Source organism: Pleurodeles waltl, chromosome 4_1 (genome assembly GCF_031143425.1).
Source record: "Pleurodeles waltl isolate 20211129_DDA chromosome 4_1, aPleWal1.hap1.20221129, whole genome shotgun sequence".
NCBI classification, from domain to species: Eukaryota; Metazoa; Chordata; class Amphibia; order Caudata; family Salamandridae; genus Pleurodeles; species Pleurodeles waltl.
Genome location: NC_090442.1, coordinates 975059242 through 975076054, shown reverse-complemented (window position 1 = coordinate 975076054; position 16813 = coordinate 975059242). Strand labels below are relative to the sequence as shown.

Below are 16813 nucleotides of genomic sequence, written 5' to 3'. Positions count from 1 at the left end.
AAATGAGGCCCTGACAGCTGTCTGTCGCTACTTCACTGCATTCCTTCGTCCACAAGGTCACCTTCAGACTGGACTTTGAGTAATATTTCAGTGAGAGGGGGTTGGGGGGAGGAACGAATGATATTTTGGCACCGATGACACTTCTTTGGAGATCTCTGGTTTCAGGGGTCGTGATAGAAGTGACGGAGAGTGAAAGTAAAGGGCCCAGGTTCATGTCTGTGATTTCCAATCCTTACACGTCCCCTTGACACCTCAGCAGCAAAGGGGGCCGTAGAGGGCTTAAAGGGGAATAACGGGTGAGCTGCGTGTCACGGAGATTCCAAGGGCGGGTTCTCTGAGCAGCTCTGGAAGCTTGTCTAATCTCTCCTCGGAAGCCGAGTCAACACACTGCTCAGCTAGACACAATAAAAACTATCATCGACTTCTCGCTTTTCAAAGCGCTTGTTTTCACAGTAGGCCTGTAAAGCTGACACTGGGGTAGCAGGTCAGAGTCGAGGCGCAGTAAACGAAAGCTGAAGGCGCAGTCAGTGTGTAACCAACGGACGCGTCCCAGCATTGACGGAAGTGTTTGGGTTTCAGATGGATAAACTAGGGCAGTGGGTCCCAACCTTTTGACCCCCCACTTTATCTGCACTGCTCCCGCAAATCAATCTGAGGATACCAATTTAAATTTTAGCCTCCAATTTCAAATTCCTTGACAATTACAGTACGTTTTAAAGTATTCAATTGTACATTTAGCCACTTTATATACTCTTTATTAATCTGTTACTATTATATAATTTTCTAAGCAGTGGCGGACCCTCTGGGTAGGCTTTGCGGACACCCAGGGGTCCCGGGACCACAGGTTGGGAACCACTGAACTAGGGAGACATTAGAGATGTAAGACAATAATGAGCAAAGCTTTTATTGAGAGAGACCATGGCATCAGAAAATGTTTTTTTTCCTTGAGAATTCGAAGTCCATTTAGTGGATAGGAGGTGTGCTACCACACTACTTCAAGAACCACCAAAGGGACATGCACCGTGGGTTGCTTTCATTTTACGGACATTTAATTCAGTAGTTCTGTTTGCATGGCTGGAGTTTGGGCCAGCGTGTTCAGTGGCTGCATTTATCTCTTCACTGAACTCGTGGCTTAATGTAGCATAAGGCGGGTCGCCAAGCAGCCCATGATGTGCCACATCGACTGCTTGCGACCTTCCAGCCTTACTGCAAAATGTCCATTTGAAAGAGGTTACAAAGCCTCCTGCCTCATTAATACTAATGATGCAGGAAGCATATTGCAGCTACCCCAGACCCACTAAAGGATTGGCTGTGAATGCAGGTATGTTCCTTGAGAAACAGCAGACTTTCTTTACGGTGTTGGCATTTACTTTGTTGGTGAAAGTATATCATGCTCATCAGGGCTGGCTTTGAGGCGGACAGCCGCACCTGGTGCTGACCTGGATTGGGGGGTGCTGACCTCAGGGGGGCGCTTTGTTAAGCAATAACTTAAAAACTTGCAATTTAAAAGCACCTGCTGAGACGTTCATTGTGTGTCTAGCCTTCAGGAAGCATTTAAAATGTCAGGAGACCTTTTGTGATTAATGCTCCTGCTAGGGAGAGAGATGGGAGTTGTGTCTAGCAGCAGCTTTGACTCGCCATAAAGTAGCCCAGAGGATTAATATTATTGCTGAAAAGAACAGAACTATATTTTAAGTGGCTAGCTGAGTGCATTGGTAAAGCCAGCCTTTACAAGCTTTGAAGCAAATGAATGTAAGTTAAAGGGGGGCTATGGAGGGTTGAGGGGGACATTTGCAGGGTGGTAGTGAGGGAATCCGAGGAGGTAGTCATGGGGTGGGGACACTTAGAAAAAAAAAAGGTGGGGCACAGGGCTAAAGCCGGCCCTGATGCTCATTAAAGGGATGAGAAGACATCTAGGGGAGCAAGCAGGCAGTGCTACCCTGAAACACTGTTGGCTGCACTCAGAGCACCCTGCTCTGATTCCCAAACAGAAAGCTGTCCCACCAAAACAGCTTCCACTTTGCAAATCAGTTGCCACTCCAGGTTTGGTGTTAGTAGCTGACCAATGTTTTGCAACCCCATTTTCTGTCACAAACTATTGATCCGTTGTATTCCACATGACAAAGGGAATGGGGCACCCCTTTAATGCCACTCCTTAACTGCAACTCGGAGTGAGCAGAAAAGTTGCTTTTGAGTGGGAAATAACTTTCCGACCCAAAGTAACTTAAGTACATTGCAACAAAGCTTTTTGCTGTCCAAAAGTCTGATTTTGTGAATCCCAGGCTTTTGCATGTGAAAATAGCTTTTAACACTTCAGGGCCCTACTTCCTTTATTATCCGTTTCCAAATCGAATTTCATTTCCTACATTTTTCGGGACTAGACAGATGTCTTGCCATCTTTGCCTTGACTTTGGATATAAAAAACGTCACCATATAAGCTCATGATGTTAACTTTGGAAGCTCCATGGGGTGTTTAAGCTACATTTCTCCAAAGAAGAACTAGGCTGTACCAGATCAAACGTAGACAGAACAGAATGGGTTTTCCCATGTGTTTCTACAGGGCAGTGCAAATGTTTTAATGGTAAGGGGCGTCACCTCCCAAAATATAGTGATGTACCACGCCCAGGTTTTACATAACCTAACCCGTACCACGTACAGTGGCTTCATACTTCTAACGACAATAAAAAGAAAGTATAACTACCACTCTTGTTAGGGTCTATGCAGTGAATAGATATGGCCCTTCCTTAATTTAACGAACAATGGATTCAGGGAAATGTGGGCTTTACTCACAACGGAAACAACTGGCCTGATAATACTTAAGTTACAACTGTACATTAAAGAAAAGCCTATGATATGAAACTCAGTTCTCTGGGGGCAGTAAACCGTAGAGTTGTATTCAATTATAGTATATGTAATTTTATTGCTGAAGTAAACAAAAGAGGACCCAGTGTGTACCCTCATCAATATGCGACAAGTTGATTTCATAACAGATTGATCCCAGCTCACCAGGCTGAAATTAGGAGCTCCCTAGATAGGGTGAGGGAGTACTGCAGTGCTGGAGTGAAGTATTTTTGAATTATGTGAGATTTGAGACTTTCAGAACAGGGCATATCAGTAGAACACAGTAAACTACACATTCTTATGCATGATTCTGTGTTGTATTTGTACTTATTGACCGCTTCATTCTCAGAGGCAAAATAACCTCTGTAACCTTCATTACAGCTAAGGGCAGGAGGGGGTAATGGACTGAACAGCAGAGTAGGGCATAAAGTGGGAGAAATCTCAAAAGGGGCATAATGTTGTAAGAGCTATAAGTAGCAACTTATTTATTTTTATATCACATCCTAGGTACCATAAATAGCAATTAAACTATGCCAAATGTTATCAGATATATGTTATTTGACCTTTACCAGCATTGAATGAGTGCACTGGCCTTGCTAAATGTGCACAGGTCCCCTAACAAGGAGACCGGAAGGTCACAGGAAGTTGCCATGAAGACCTGGTAGTGCTGAGGAAGGACGCTAGATTGCTTAATAGATGGTAATATGATTTCATATTGGATGATAACTGGATCATCCTCAAGTCCCATTGGTCACTTGGCAATATAAACATTTAGAGATTGACTATTAAAGAACTGTTGTTAAGGCAGTGCAGTCAAAGCAAAAGTAGTGCCCATGAAACATCTGGGTAAAGGTTTGATAAAGAAGGCATTTAGTACTACAAGTTTCAGTGAAAGTGAATGATAACACGCTCTGTTATGTTAAATTACTCTACAAAACACACATTACAGGTCTCATGGCGCTATATGAGGAGCGCAGGTAAAGAGAAACAAAGAAAAAGGCTCATGCATAAAGAGTATTTCAAATGTGTTAAAACGGAGTCCTGACGAAAAAGTCAGATCTTAAGGGAATGGCTGAAAGCAAAACACGATTCAGTTATTACCTCCATACCCCAAGTAAGGATCATGAGATTACGACAGACCCGTGTACGTGAGGCAGGAGTTTCGACATAATTGGAGATCTGCGTAGACCATCAAATTAGCTCTACGATTTAGGGATAGTTTTTGGGGACAAGATGTGGCGATTTTCTATTTCATCTAATGAAAGGTCCTCTTTCCCTAATTGTAGAAAAGGTCGTGCTGGCTAAGCCGAAGCTCCCAGTTATCAGAACGATGATCAAACTGGGTTACCTTCAGCTAACATGTTATCAGCCCCTCAAATACTACCATATGCTCGGCCACGATACCACAGGTTCAAACCCCGCTTTTACCATAATACGGGGATGCTCCTTGCGCAAGCCAGGGGAGGCATTTTTTTATTTTATTTAAACGCCATAGCAAGAAAGTACTTAACATTCCTAAACAGACAGCAAGCAACATTCAGGGCAGAAAACATAAAAAGCCGGTAAGCCGATACTGCGATAATGCGGGTCTGACAGGCCCTGGAGTATGTGCCTGAAACCGGAGGAGGCTCTTCAGTCACGAAAACACCTCTAAATCACCTTCCCAGCATCATGCTAGCGCGCCCCTAGCAACGTACCCCAGACCTGTCTACGCTGAAGTCAGGGGTGATGTCTGCGCACAGACCGCCCAGGGGCCCCAAGGGGCCGCGTGCCTTCTGTGTATAGCGCCTGATGGCATCCCTGTGGGACAAACGAGATGGAGAACTCTTACACACGGAGAGCTGCGTGTACACAACTGCCCTAGCGCTGTGTACAACTCATGCAGACAAAAACACTGAGGGGTCTCGTGCTGCTGCTAATTTCCTTTATTCCTTTGCTGTGCACCGTGGCCTCCTGTACAATTAAAGGTTCTTAAGCGTGCATTTCACCTCAGAGCCACCAGGTAATATTATTTAAAACATATGGACTTATTTAAACATAGTATATGTGGAAAAAACGTTGTCATTTGGAATTTTTTATTCTGGGAAACACCCTCATGCCTATTCTTCCAGACTACACCCCATAGGGCGGTAAAACACCCCATTCCAATGTTCGTCTAAGTCTCCCCTGGGAGTCCGAGATCAGTTTGCAAAATGTACACTGCATTTGAAAGAAGCCACGTGACCGCACGTGCCTGCCTTACACAACAACTTTAACACTACAAATGTTGGAATCACAATTCTTTATATAAGTAGATGGCTGTTTAGTGGCTCGAAGGCTCCCCATGGAATCTGGAGACCTCGCAATCCCAGTGTGGTACACAGGCACAAAAAATCATGTAAACCTTTGAACGTCACTCCGTGGCAATATTCCTCAAATTGTAAATCTGATAATGATACAAGTAACTGACCTACTGTTTGAGTTAGGTGCCCCACTGCTCCTCTTCTACCCACTCAGTCTTCAGTCTCGCCCGGACTCAACACACACCATATTGTTCTATGCCTTACACCTCATGACTGAGAAGCTCCTCAACTGGTCTCACCAAGAGGCGCTTCTGCTTCTCGGCCCTCAATCTACTTTCATGTCATTTACCCAACACAAACAATGCAATCTTGGGCTGTGGGTGTGAGCGTCGTTCTTTATGCACCACATGGACAATCTTTGTTGTTTGTGCCCTGGGTGGTGTCACCTCATGCATATACCTTACTGCGAGTATGACTCAGACTTTCCAAAAAGGCATACCGTGCGAATCTTGGGTTTCCTTAATACTGTATTTGTACACCTCATTGCACGGCATCATTTTTAATTTTTCTAAAAACAGATACTCTGTCTGCTTTGTGGATGCTCGATACTAAATAAAAGCCTATCGCCTATAGGTAGTCACATCTCTGAAAATAAAGGATTGAGAAGGTGAAAACTAAATTCAACATAAATATACACAAAATAAGATTTCAAGATGTTATGGTTCGCAACTATTTGACATAACTTATCAGTTAAATGTTTGTCCAGCTTGTTTGCGGCTGGTGTCTACTAATACGCCACTTCTCTGGATCACAAATTAAAACTGTCCTTTGATGGGCATGAGGTGAGAGCTCGAACAGTCCTGTCAGTTTTCCAGGACTGATGCAAATGTATACCTCCAGTTCTCAGCCAACATCTGCCAGAGTTGAAGAGAGAGCTACCCAAATTACCATATTATCCAGGCAACCAGTCTGTATTGTCTCTTCAACTCTTGGAACAGAACAAGTCTGTATTTGGCATTGCCCGTGTGTGGGCATACAAGTTCTAAGTAGCGTTGGAATGTGTTTTGCTGCTTGTGTAATTTAACTATTATACAAATGCGTGGTAATTATTTACAAATACATATTTCATGAATGCAAAACACGTCAAAAGAATACACATTTACAAATGCCGTGTTTGAAGCTCCGTCCAAATGGTTTGTACGAATTACATTTAGGAATATGAAGCGATCTCTATTTTTTAAGAAATCTTTTAAATTAGACTGGTAAAAGGTTCATTAGTAATAATTTTAGGAATTGCAGTAGGAACACAGCCATAGGAATACCTTTATTGGAGCTAATGGGTTCCAAAGGTATTGGGTACCATGGACATTTCTTTTCAATAAGAGTTTTCCCTGATATAACTTGTTAAATCACTGACTTTCTAAAATATATTTCCAAAGACACGTTTGTATTTGTTACCTCATCCTTCTAATATGGAATCAAAACAGTAGCTTGAAGAAACTAATCTTCCTTAACCACCTTTCCATTTTTTTGATCATCCCATTTTTAGCTTAAAGTGGACAACTTAGTTGGCTGTTAAAGAGGAACACATTTAGCAGAGTCATAGAACCAGCGAGATGGAAGAAGAGGCCACCATTAGTAGTAGCTGATGGGTGATTCAGATTTTAATGTGCCATGTGTGTCTTAAATCAAAACTCATTGGCTAGTGAAATTGCTGGTCCTTCACCTTGCCCGACGCAATGTACTTCAAAGGAGGGAAAGACACAAAAACCGAGAATGGCATGAAAGACAAAGAATGAGTTATTTATAAGCGAAATCTAAGTCACCCACAAATATCTATCACATTTAATGAATTAACATCTCAAGGCCAAGCTAAAGGCTACAAACAAGGGACTCAAATTAAAGAGAAAATTAAAGTATAGTAAGTGAGAACAACACATCCCTGTACTATACAAAATAAGCAGATTTTAATGGAAATGGTTGTCTGAGGGCATCTGCCCTCTCCAATCCTGTCAAATTATTAAAGCGATTCAAATAAACAAAGTATGACACTTCACATAATACCACTCATGCTTCTCCACCTGCTACACACTCTTCAGTGATGGCAGCAATGTCCAGGATCTTACCTTATTGTAGTACTGCACCTGGACTGAGTGCCACTGACCATCGCTCACACCGCCGAAAACATACGGGGAAACTGTTGTGCTGGTCTCTCCTGCAACACAAAACAAAGAGTTTGAAATCACAGTACTGAACCTAACACAGGGAGTTCTAAAGTTAATGTTCAAATGTAATCAAACACGGATTTGTGACTGCTTTGTTGTCTTTTTCAAAAGGATCCAATGCCATCCACCATACAATAATACCCACAATCTGAATATTTGTTGACCACGTGATTTTTTGTTGTTGTTTTAATCAGGTGAATTTCGGGCCGTTTGGCCTTATACTCTTTTGCATTTGCGTTTTCAATAAGGACAACTTTTTATTCCAATACCTTTTACTAGTTGGTGTAATCTGCTTCTCTGGGATTTTCGCTCGTCCAGACAGGGTTTTTGGCAATGTGTTAGATAAAGACCATCATCCTGTCCACAGTCATTCTAAATTATCATTACAGGAAGTCCTGCCTCTACATTAGGAAGTGGGGCTTAAAACATGATACCCAGTTCCAGCTTCTGAGCTTGCTCAGGGCGAAGTGGAGTTCAATGTGTATTATTTACTGAAGGAGGTTTCTATACACAGGAAACGATCTTTTAGTAGCACAGTTAAGGTCTACAACTGCTTAAAGGAAATCAATAAACCATTACTGTCCACTGTGCCAAACTCCAGAGAAGATGTGTTGTATTCCTTCTAAATGTTATCAATAGACTCTCAGATATCGGTATTTCACTCATGCAAGTGTGGCTTATGTCCAAAAATGTGTATTGTTGAGTTTGCAAAGGTTAATTGTAAAACAATTTATAAAAAACCCACCCACTTATACTTACTCATTTAATACGTTCGGCAAAATAGAGTATGCCTGGGAAACCTTGTTAACTAAACAAATGTTCTTCAGAACCTCCTTTGGCAAGCTTTCCTAGCTGTGTCAACAAACTATTTTCATTACTATCACTCTCCCAGCAGCACACCCATCCTTGCACCAAATGTAGAAAGGTGCCACTATGCACTGTAGTGGGTTTGAAATGTATATTGAAATAATATATATTTTTTTAAGGAAACAAATATTTACAGCAAAATCCCAGAAAGCTGCTTAGCTTGAAAAAAGATTTTCCTTAACTGAGTATTTATGTTGGTAGCACTGTATGGCTTTAAAAAGAAGATGAATTGAATAGTTTGAGGCATCAATGTTCAATATATGCAGGTTTAAAGACCAGAGTCATCCAAGCAAGAAGTTCCAATACTAGTTCACAAGTCCATGTATGGACATGTCTTCTTGAACCTGAAAAACAGAAGTATGATGATCATCCCTACCAAGGTAATAAAAGGCATTCTGCCACTCGCAGTAGACAGAAGTGCTCATCAAAATTCAAGACGACCGACACGGACAGACATTTTTAGCCCATGGTGAAGTGTATTAGCTGTGGTACATAAACATTTTTAAATCGTAGTGAAGTGTATTAGCTGTGGTACTTTTCAGTGCATTTATTGCTTTCATGTTACTCAGCAGATGTGCACAATGATGGTCAGAGTTGTCTCTAACAATGATGAACATTGCCATCAACTGGGGCTCCACGATGAGCTTCATAGCTACACATTCCTTTTGGAAGACATTTTCTTGATAATTTTTTCAAGAGATGTATGTTTTTTTGACCTCAGCAAGCCTTACCTCAACTAGGACTATTGACGCAAACTGGCAGAATTAGTAATCAGATTCCTATCTTAGTGCATTACTCTCCTTCCATTTCCCTCGAGAATAGTGGAAGCTGCAGTAACAATCCATCTCTCCATACACTATCAACAGCATTTGCTTCTGGATCCAGCCCATAAGGTTTGCGGCTGGTGGCACCTATAGATCATACTCATACTTTCAAAATTCAGCTGACTTAGTCCTACTGAACCTCATGACTGCTTTTAAATCAGTTTACCATTCCATCTTTTCCTCTAGACTAAAAGACCGTGATAAAATGTGAAAATTTAGGCCATTTACAGTGCATTCCTACAGAGAACAAGCAGTGACTATCTCACAAAATGAGGATTGAAAAGGAGGTATACTCTGCAGAGTACCCCAGACCTCACCATTGGCTCCTAGCCTCTAATATTTATAGGACTCCATTTGCCATCCACAAGAGTAAAAGGACAGCCAACTGATCTTTCAGTCTGAGGCTCTCTTTCTCAGTCTCACAAAAGTGCTTTGAATGATATTTGCTTCTTACCGCTTAACTAAAGTAAGTCAGTCATCTGAAGCTCAATACAGAAAAGAAAATGAGAACATTATGTTGAGTAGTGTATCTTCACTTTGACCCACTTCTTGGGGGCCCAGTACCATAAGCACACCTTTGATTCCTGTCAACCAAGTGTTAAACATGGCCATCATCGTTGTCACAAATCTCTCATTCTCTCCCTCTTTATAGCTTCCTTCTTCACAAGTCTGACTAAAGACTTCTGGAAATATCATTGATTTATCACAGCAACAAAGGCCATCACCAAAGAAGTTATATCTTCTAGATTAGATTATGGAAAGGACATGTATTTTAGGATTTCTAAATATATTAAATCAGTGTCTGCAACATACACATCTTATGTCAGTCCAGTTGGTACTGGGTCTTGTGCATAGAGCACATCGCTGATCATCTCATTCCACGTCTTTGGCGAGCTGTACACAAATGGATTCTTTTTAACAACCTCTGGGCTGTTGATCAGTTAGGCCCCTTGCTATGCACAGTTATTTAATTAGGTACTGCGGTTAGTGCACTTTTCATTCTGCCAAGGGACACCTGCTAGCTGTCCCTAGGACTAAATCCGTTTATTAAGTATCTGTTGAACTCTTCAGCTATCTCCAAAGTCCCATTCCAAACGTTCACATGAACTTGCTTTCTACAAAGCCCTATGAACATAGCTTTTCAATGTTACTATGCCTTCTTAGTTCCTCTGCTTTCTTTTGTACTTATTGAGAAAGTACCTTTTCAAGTCTCAGATCACTATACAAACACGTTTTATGCATACATTGGATTACAAATATCGCCAAACGCATGGCAAAATCTGCATAGCCTACATCCAAAGCCAACAATGTGTGCACACGTTTGTCAGAGGTGATCAGCTGAGTTTCCAAGATTAAAGATACCACAACAAGTAGATAAGTTAATCTGCCTTTAATAAGTAATACTCTAGGGTTAATGGTTGGTGTAATACATACACCACAACTGGAATGATTGATCCCTGCTTTTTCAATGCCAGAAATACCTCACTAACAATGGACCATATTGACACACATTAAAACTAAATATAGAATTCTGGACAGTGAAGCATAGAATGGCGAAGTAGTCGTTTGCTGTCGATTTTATTACATTGGGTTTTAAATCAGCATTTGAATCCAGACCCATTTATTTAACAGAGACATAGGGTGCGTAGAGACAAAATACTTACTTGCATTAGTGCTCCGAGTAAAATGATGTGTTCCAGGGTTGCCTAGTAACAGACTGGACACAGATAGCTCCCTGAAGCCTCATTCATGGATCACTAAGAGTCTTACTTTTGACACATACCTTCAAGGTGTAGACTGCACTTTCCCATGTGAGACTTTCATGTGACTGACTTGTTTTATGGTCTTCACTGCTAGACATGATTTACTATGTCTGAAAGTTTAAGGCCAAGAGAAATAAGATACCCCTTGCTCGTTTAACTAGACAGGTCTGAGATATCACTCAAAATCTCGGGGCTGGGAGGAACGCAGAGGGAACAAAGTGAGAATGCTGTCGATGGGACTTATTATTCGAATACCTTGAAATAGTTTACTGGACACTGTGTTATTAAATATACAGTGAAGAGATCGGGTGCCAGAGGCAGCATGAAAACTATCTGTCCACCCCTCCTAACATTGATTTAACGCCCAACCCTTCACCTACTTCGCTTTGAATTTAGACTGACTGCTTGATAACTCTGATTTTTCCCCACCAAATTCAGATTTTCAATAACTGCAAAGATATTAAGGCTACGAAAAACTGTGCTGCTTTTCTTCAGTTAAAAAAAAGTAAACATTTACCGAACGTTCGTAAAATGTCGGAAGCAAATAAAGGTTAGGCCTTCTGAACAGGGCGTAAAACGCTGGGACAAAAGACTCAGCGAGAGGGAAAGAAAGGAAAAAGTATTATGAGCTGTTTACATTAGAAATGCAAGCTTTAAGATTGACAGATTCCCTCCCACTGGCATTCATGCACCAAGAAACGAGGTAACACCCACACCTATTAACCCTGAACTAACTGGGACAGCCGAAGTGTATTAATTCTGGGCTGTGAACGTGTGCAGTCATGGCCAGGGTGGCACCTTCTAGCATCAGGCTGCCTTTGCTTCTCCAGCACACGAGAGAGATGGAAGACAATGTAAACTGGGTTCTAAGCCCACCCACTCAGTTGGCCACACACTCGACCCCATCTTCTCTGCCAGCAGCCACATCACCTTCACCCATACCACCGAACTCCACTGAACCAATGTGTCCATTTCACCTTCCAGAAACCCACCACCACCCGCAACGGATCCCTCGCCGTAGCTGGAACAAGATCTCGGAAGACCAGCTGATTTCTGCCCATGCCCCACCACCAGCGACCCCAACACTGCAGCCCTCAACCTCAAACAGTGGTTAAAAGACTGCGCCAACACCCTCACCCCACTTAGGAAACCACCCAACAAACGCACCAGCACCAAAGCACTCTGGTTCACCGCCGACCTTCAGGCATCCAAGCGGGACTGCCGGAAAATTGAGACGATATGGCGCCACGAACAGAGAGCAACCACGCCGCCCTCAAGACAGCCATCCCCAAGCATCATCAGCTCATCTGGATTACCAAAAGATCATTCTACAAAGACTGAATCGACAACAACATGCACGACAGAAAAGAGCTCTTCAGCATCATCAAAGAACTCGCCAACCTCAAATCCTGCTCCATCGACCCCCACCCCTCGCAGGACCTCTGCAACTCCCTTGCCACTTTTTTTTATCACCGCAAGATCAAGGACATCCACAACAGCTTCAAACCCCCGATCCCTATGACCACTGTGCGGACACCACTAACTCCAACACACCCAGCCACACCAACCTCCTGAGCACCTGGACCCAAACCAACGACGAGGACACCACCAAGATCATGAGCACCATCCACTCAAACACCCGCCGAGCCCTGCCCTCACTATGTCTTCAACAAAGCCAGGCAAATCATCGCCTCCCAATTCTGTGCTATTAACAGCTCCTTCGAGACCACCAACTTCCCGCAGAGATGGAAACACGCCAAAGTCAACGCCCTGCTCAAAAATCTCAAGGCAGACCCCGAAGACCTCAAGAACTACCAGCCCATCTCCCTCCTCCCCTTCCCAGCAAAGGTCATCGAGAAGATAGTCAACAGCCAACTTATCCCGCTTCCTGGAGGACAACAGCACGCTAGGCATCTCCCAATCTGGCTTACTCAAGAACCACAGCACGAGACCGCTCTCATTGCCGCAACCGACGACATCAGGATCATGCTCGACAAAGGTGAAACCGTGGCCCTCATCCTCCATGACTTCTCGGCAGCCTTCGATACCGTCTGTCACCACACCCTCCGCGCACACCTCCACGACTCTGGGATCTGCCACAAGGCCCTGGATTGGATCACATCCTTCCTCTCCGGTAGAACTCAGAGAGTCCACCTCCCTCCATTCCTGTCGAAAGCCAACAAGACCATCTGTGGAGTCCCCCAAGGATCCTCTCTCAGCCCAACCCTTTTCAACATCTACATGGCGCCGCTCGTCAACATCGTCTGATCTCACGGCCTCAACATCGTCTCCTACGCGGACGACACCCAACTGCTCCTTTCACTCACCAAGGACCCCGCCACTGCTAAGATCAATCTCCACAACGGACTGCATGCCATCGCCAACTGGATGGAGATAAGCCACCTCAAACTGAACTCTGATAAGACTGAGATCCTTATCCTCAGCTCCAACCGCTCAGCATGGGTAGACTCCCTTGGAACCGCACCAACTCCCACCACCCACGCACGCAACCTCGGCTTCATACAAGACTCATCACTCACCATGACCCAGCAAGTCAACGGCGTCTCATCCTCATGTTTCAACATTCTCTGCATGCTTCGCAAGACCTTCAGATGGATCCCCATTGAAACCAGAATAACGGTTACCCACGTCCTCGTCAGCAGCAGACTGGACTATGGCAACGCACTCTACGCGGGAACAACGGCCAATCCAGAGGAAACTTCAATGTATTCCGAACGCCTCCGCACGCCTCATTCTCAACGTCCCATGCCACGAACACATCTCAGCCCACCTCAGAGACCTACACTGGCTCCCTGTCAAAAAGAGGATCACCTTCAAACTCCTCATCCACGCTCACAATGCTCTCCACGACGCAAGCCCTGCCTACCTCAACGAGCGTCTCAGCTTCCACGTAACCACCCGCCAGCTCCACTCCACCAACCTCGCCCTCGCCACCGTCCCCCGCATCCATCGTACCACAACCGGCAGCAGATCCTTTTCCCACCTCGCTGCCAAAACCTGGAACTCCCTCCCGGTCAACCTACGTCTGACCTAGGACCTCCTGTCCTTCAGGAAATGACTCAAGACCTGGCTATTCGAGCAGTAGCAACCCACCCCCCAGCGCTGCCTTGAGACCCTAACGAGTGAGTAGCGTGCTTAACAAGTGATTGATTGATTGATTTATAGGTCCAAGTTCCCTCTTTTTCTGTCCCAGGCTTAGCAGCATTTGTTCTTCCACTAGCCCCCTCACTAACAAACACGATGCAGTTGAGGCATTAGGAATGGGGCAACCAGTCCACCCTGTCATGCAAGGCTAGATCACCCATTAAGCAAAATAAGCACGTGCTTAGGGAATCAAGGGAAGGGGGGCACCACTGAAGTTTTCCACTGCCGGATTCACCAAGGACAATGCAGTGCAAAACTGCAAATGGTGCGGCTGAACAAGGTTCCACAAAAAGGGGCTCCCACAATAAATGCAAAAATGATATATATATATATATATATATATATATATTATATGCAATACTGAACATAATAATACAATAGGAATAATAGAGGTTAATGATATTGAGTGCGTCTTTCCATATGTAGACATTTGTTTTCATATATTTTTAACAGTAACGGTAACAAATTGCTTAGCTGAGAGTTAATTTTCTCAGCTGAAGTATATTAAAAATCTCAGCAGGACAATTCGGCAACAAGGCAAGCTGGATGCCTTAACTCTACTAGGTATAGAAGCAGACGTGTTACAGAAGATTAGTTTGAGGATCTGATCAAATACTTTGCAATTAGAAAAAGTGTGAGAAAACTTGTCAAATATAAATAAAGTGAAATTCTACAAAATAAACATTTTCTTACTGCAAGCTTTGTTTCATTTAAAAAAATAAAATTGTATTTTACGGTTTATTATTGTTTATATTTTGAATTATATATTTATGGGGCACCAACATCTTTTAAGTTCTTATCCCCTCTAAAAGTCTTAATACAGCCCTGCTGTCATGTCTTCAGTGGTCTAAGGTTTGTGATATCACTTCCTCTAGCATGGAAATCTGGTGAACTAATGTCCATACTTGTAGCTAACAATTTTTCCTAATCCACCTCAACCAAAATGTGCAGGTCTCGCTTTCCATTAGCATAGTCCCAGGAGTCATGCATTTTGAATTTCCTGGTTAAACCACCCAAATCCAACTAACTCTGCCGCTATGAAGTAGGATTTTCTCCCTGCTTTAGCATATACTTTTTGAAGGCAACTGTGCCATCTCATCACCAAAGCGGGGCAGCAGATTTGATAGTGAACAAAGCCAGTGGATACAAACATGTGAGATATGCCTTCACTGGGAGAAGTAAAAAAGTAGCAAATTTGTAATTCGTTTTGGAACGGATAATGAATTGCCCACAAACAAGCAGATATATTGCAATGACAAAAAAGAAAACAGGAATTGCTGTTAAGATTGCAGGACAGGAAAGGTAGTGCCAAACTGAAATTTAACAAAATTTTAGAATGAAATGAATGACAAAGAAAGGTACAGTCGTGATAGGGGGTCAGTCTAAACTGACTCAATGCTTTGGGGGTTGAGTGACTGAAAGATTCCGTTTTCTAATGATGACATGGGAGTGGGCACGGCTCTTAGTAGCTAGCGTGACCATGGCTGGCGTTAGCCCCGGTGGCGCCAAGTGCGACAATGATTGTAGGCACTTCTGCCACAGATTCCCTCACGATCACCCTTTAACAAAGCCACTCAAGTCTCCATAACCACTTTCTCTCAGATGCATTTAGTTTTATAGCATCACTCATACTAGGGTAAGATTGGGCGTCAGAGCACAGAGACAATCGTTCCTAGGTGTGCGACTACAAGGTGCAGGAGTCACATGTCAACCATACTGGTAGGCAGTATACTTTAAGAGTGCTTTGTCTGGAGAAGCACAAACTGGTTGCGGGTTCTCTTTAACAATAAGAACTGATTTCTATCCAAATGAACCCTTTTTGCAGCACTAGGATAATGAAATACTGGTTAAAAATCATAATGCTCTAATCTGTTTGCATGCAGAACATTAATCATGGAGTTATCTACACATTTTTATTGTTACCTGGAGGCAAGGAACATGATAGCAGGTGCTTTTAAAATCTTAATACACTTGCAAACGGCACCCCCACCCGAAGTCAGAATCCGGTGCAGGGGCACCGGTCGCACAGGCATAAAGACGGCCCTGACTATGCACATTCCAAAAACTGTACCACTGTAACTTAAACCTTTCACATCGCCAGGAATATGACGACTTCCAAAGAAAAAATAATTCCTTGTGAGCATTTTATATATTTGGGGTGAACCACTTCGAAATGATCATGGAACCAATTCAGTAAATATATTTTTTTTTCGCCCGGTATTTCTGGGAAAACTGACATGATAATCTCCAATGGGGCCACACAAGTGGTCACAGAAGGAGCAGAATGCATTTACAGTGGCCATATCCCATCCAAATTATTGCTGCCTGCCTCTGTCGATTAGTCGAGTGGTGGATTATTGTGGGAAGATAACAGAGGATACTCACCCGCTGTGTATGACATTCATCACCCCATGCCCTTTATAACAGGTAGGTGCGGTGGGCCATAATCCAATTCCTAACCAGATTAACTGTGCTACCCCTTATTAAATGTGGGCTGTTGTTCTAAGGCTACAGAGCACATGCCAGAAGCTGCATATAAAATCAATTGATTGGTCTGAGTTTATTACTTAAATACGTTCGAAGGAACACAGCATAGCAGACTGCACACAGACTTTCTTTTGCAATGAGTACTATTCTTGATTGACAGATTCTGCCTAAATAACCTGGCCAAAAGCAAATCTAAGTGTCTCCCTTTTAGTTCTCCATGATATGAAAATATTAAACAAGCTGCTTAGCCCTTTCAATTCACACTAGTAGTACGGGATTCGACAATTGTCTTTGAAACCTCCAATCCTGGAGTAAACAAGTTAACCAGACTGGCAGAGTGTACTCCGAGAGTAGGGTGG

The 16813-nt window shown here is 43.2% G+C and overlaps 1 protein-coding gene across 3 annotated transcripts in view; it reads right to left on the bottom strand.

Annotated features, from left to right (window-relative positions):
- Nucleotides 1–16813, bottom strand: part of CELSR1 (cadherin EGF LAG seven-pass G-type receptor 1) — a 393160-nt gene that overhangs the window by 167508 nt on the left and 208839 nt on the right. For all 3 annotated transcript variants that reach the window (XM_069229728.1, XM_069229729.1, XM_069229730.1), the window contains exon 5: nt 7250–7338. In XM_069229728.1, coding sequence (XP_069085829.1) covers nt 7250–7338 — 89 coding nt within the window. The remainder of the gene's footprint in view (nt 1–7249; nt 7339–16813) is intronic.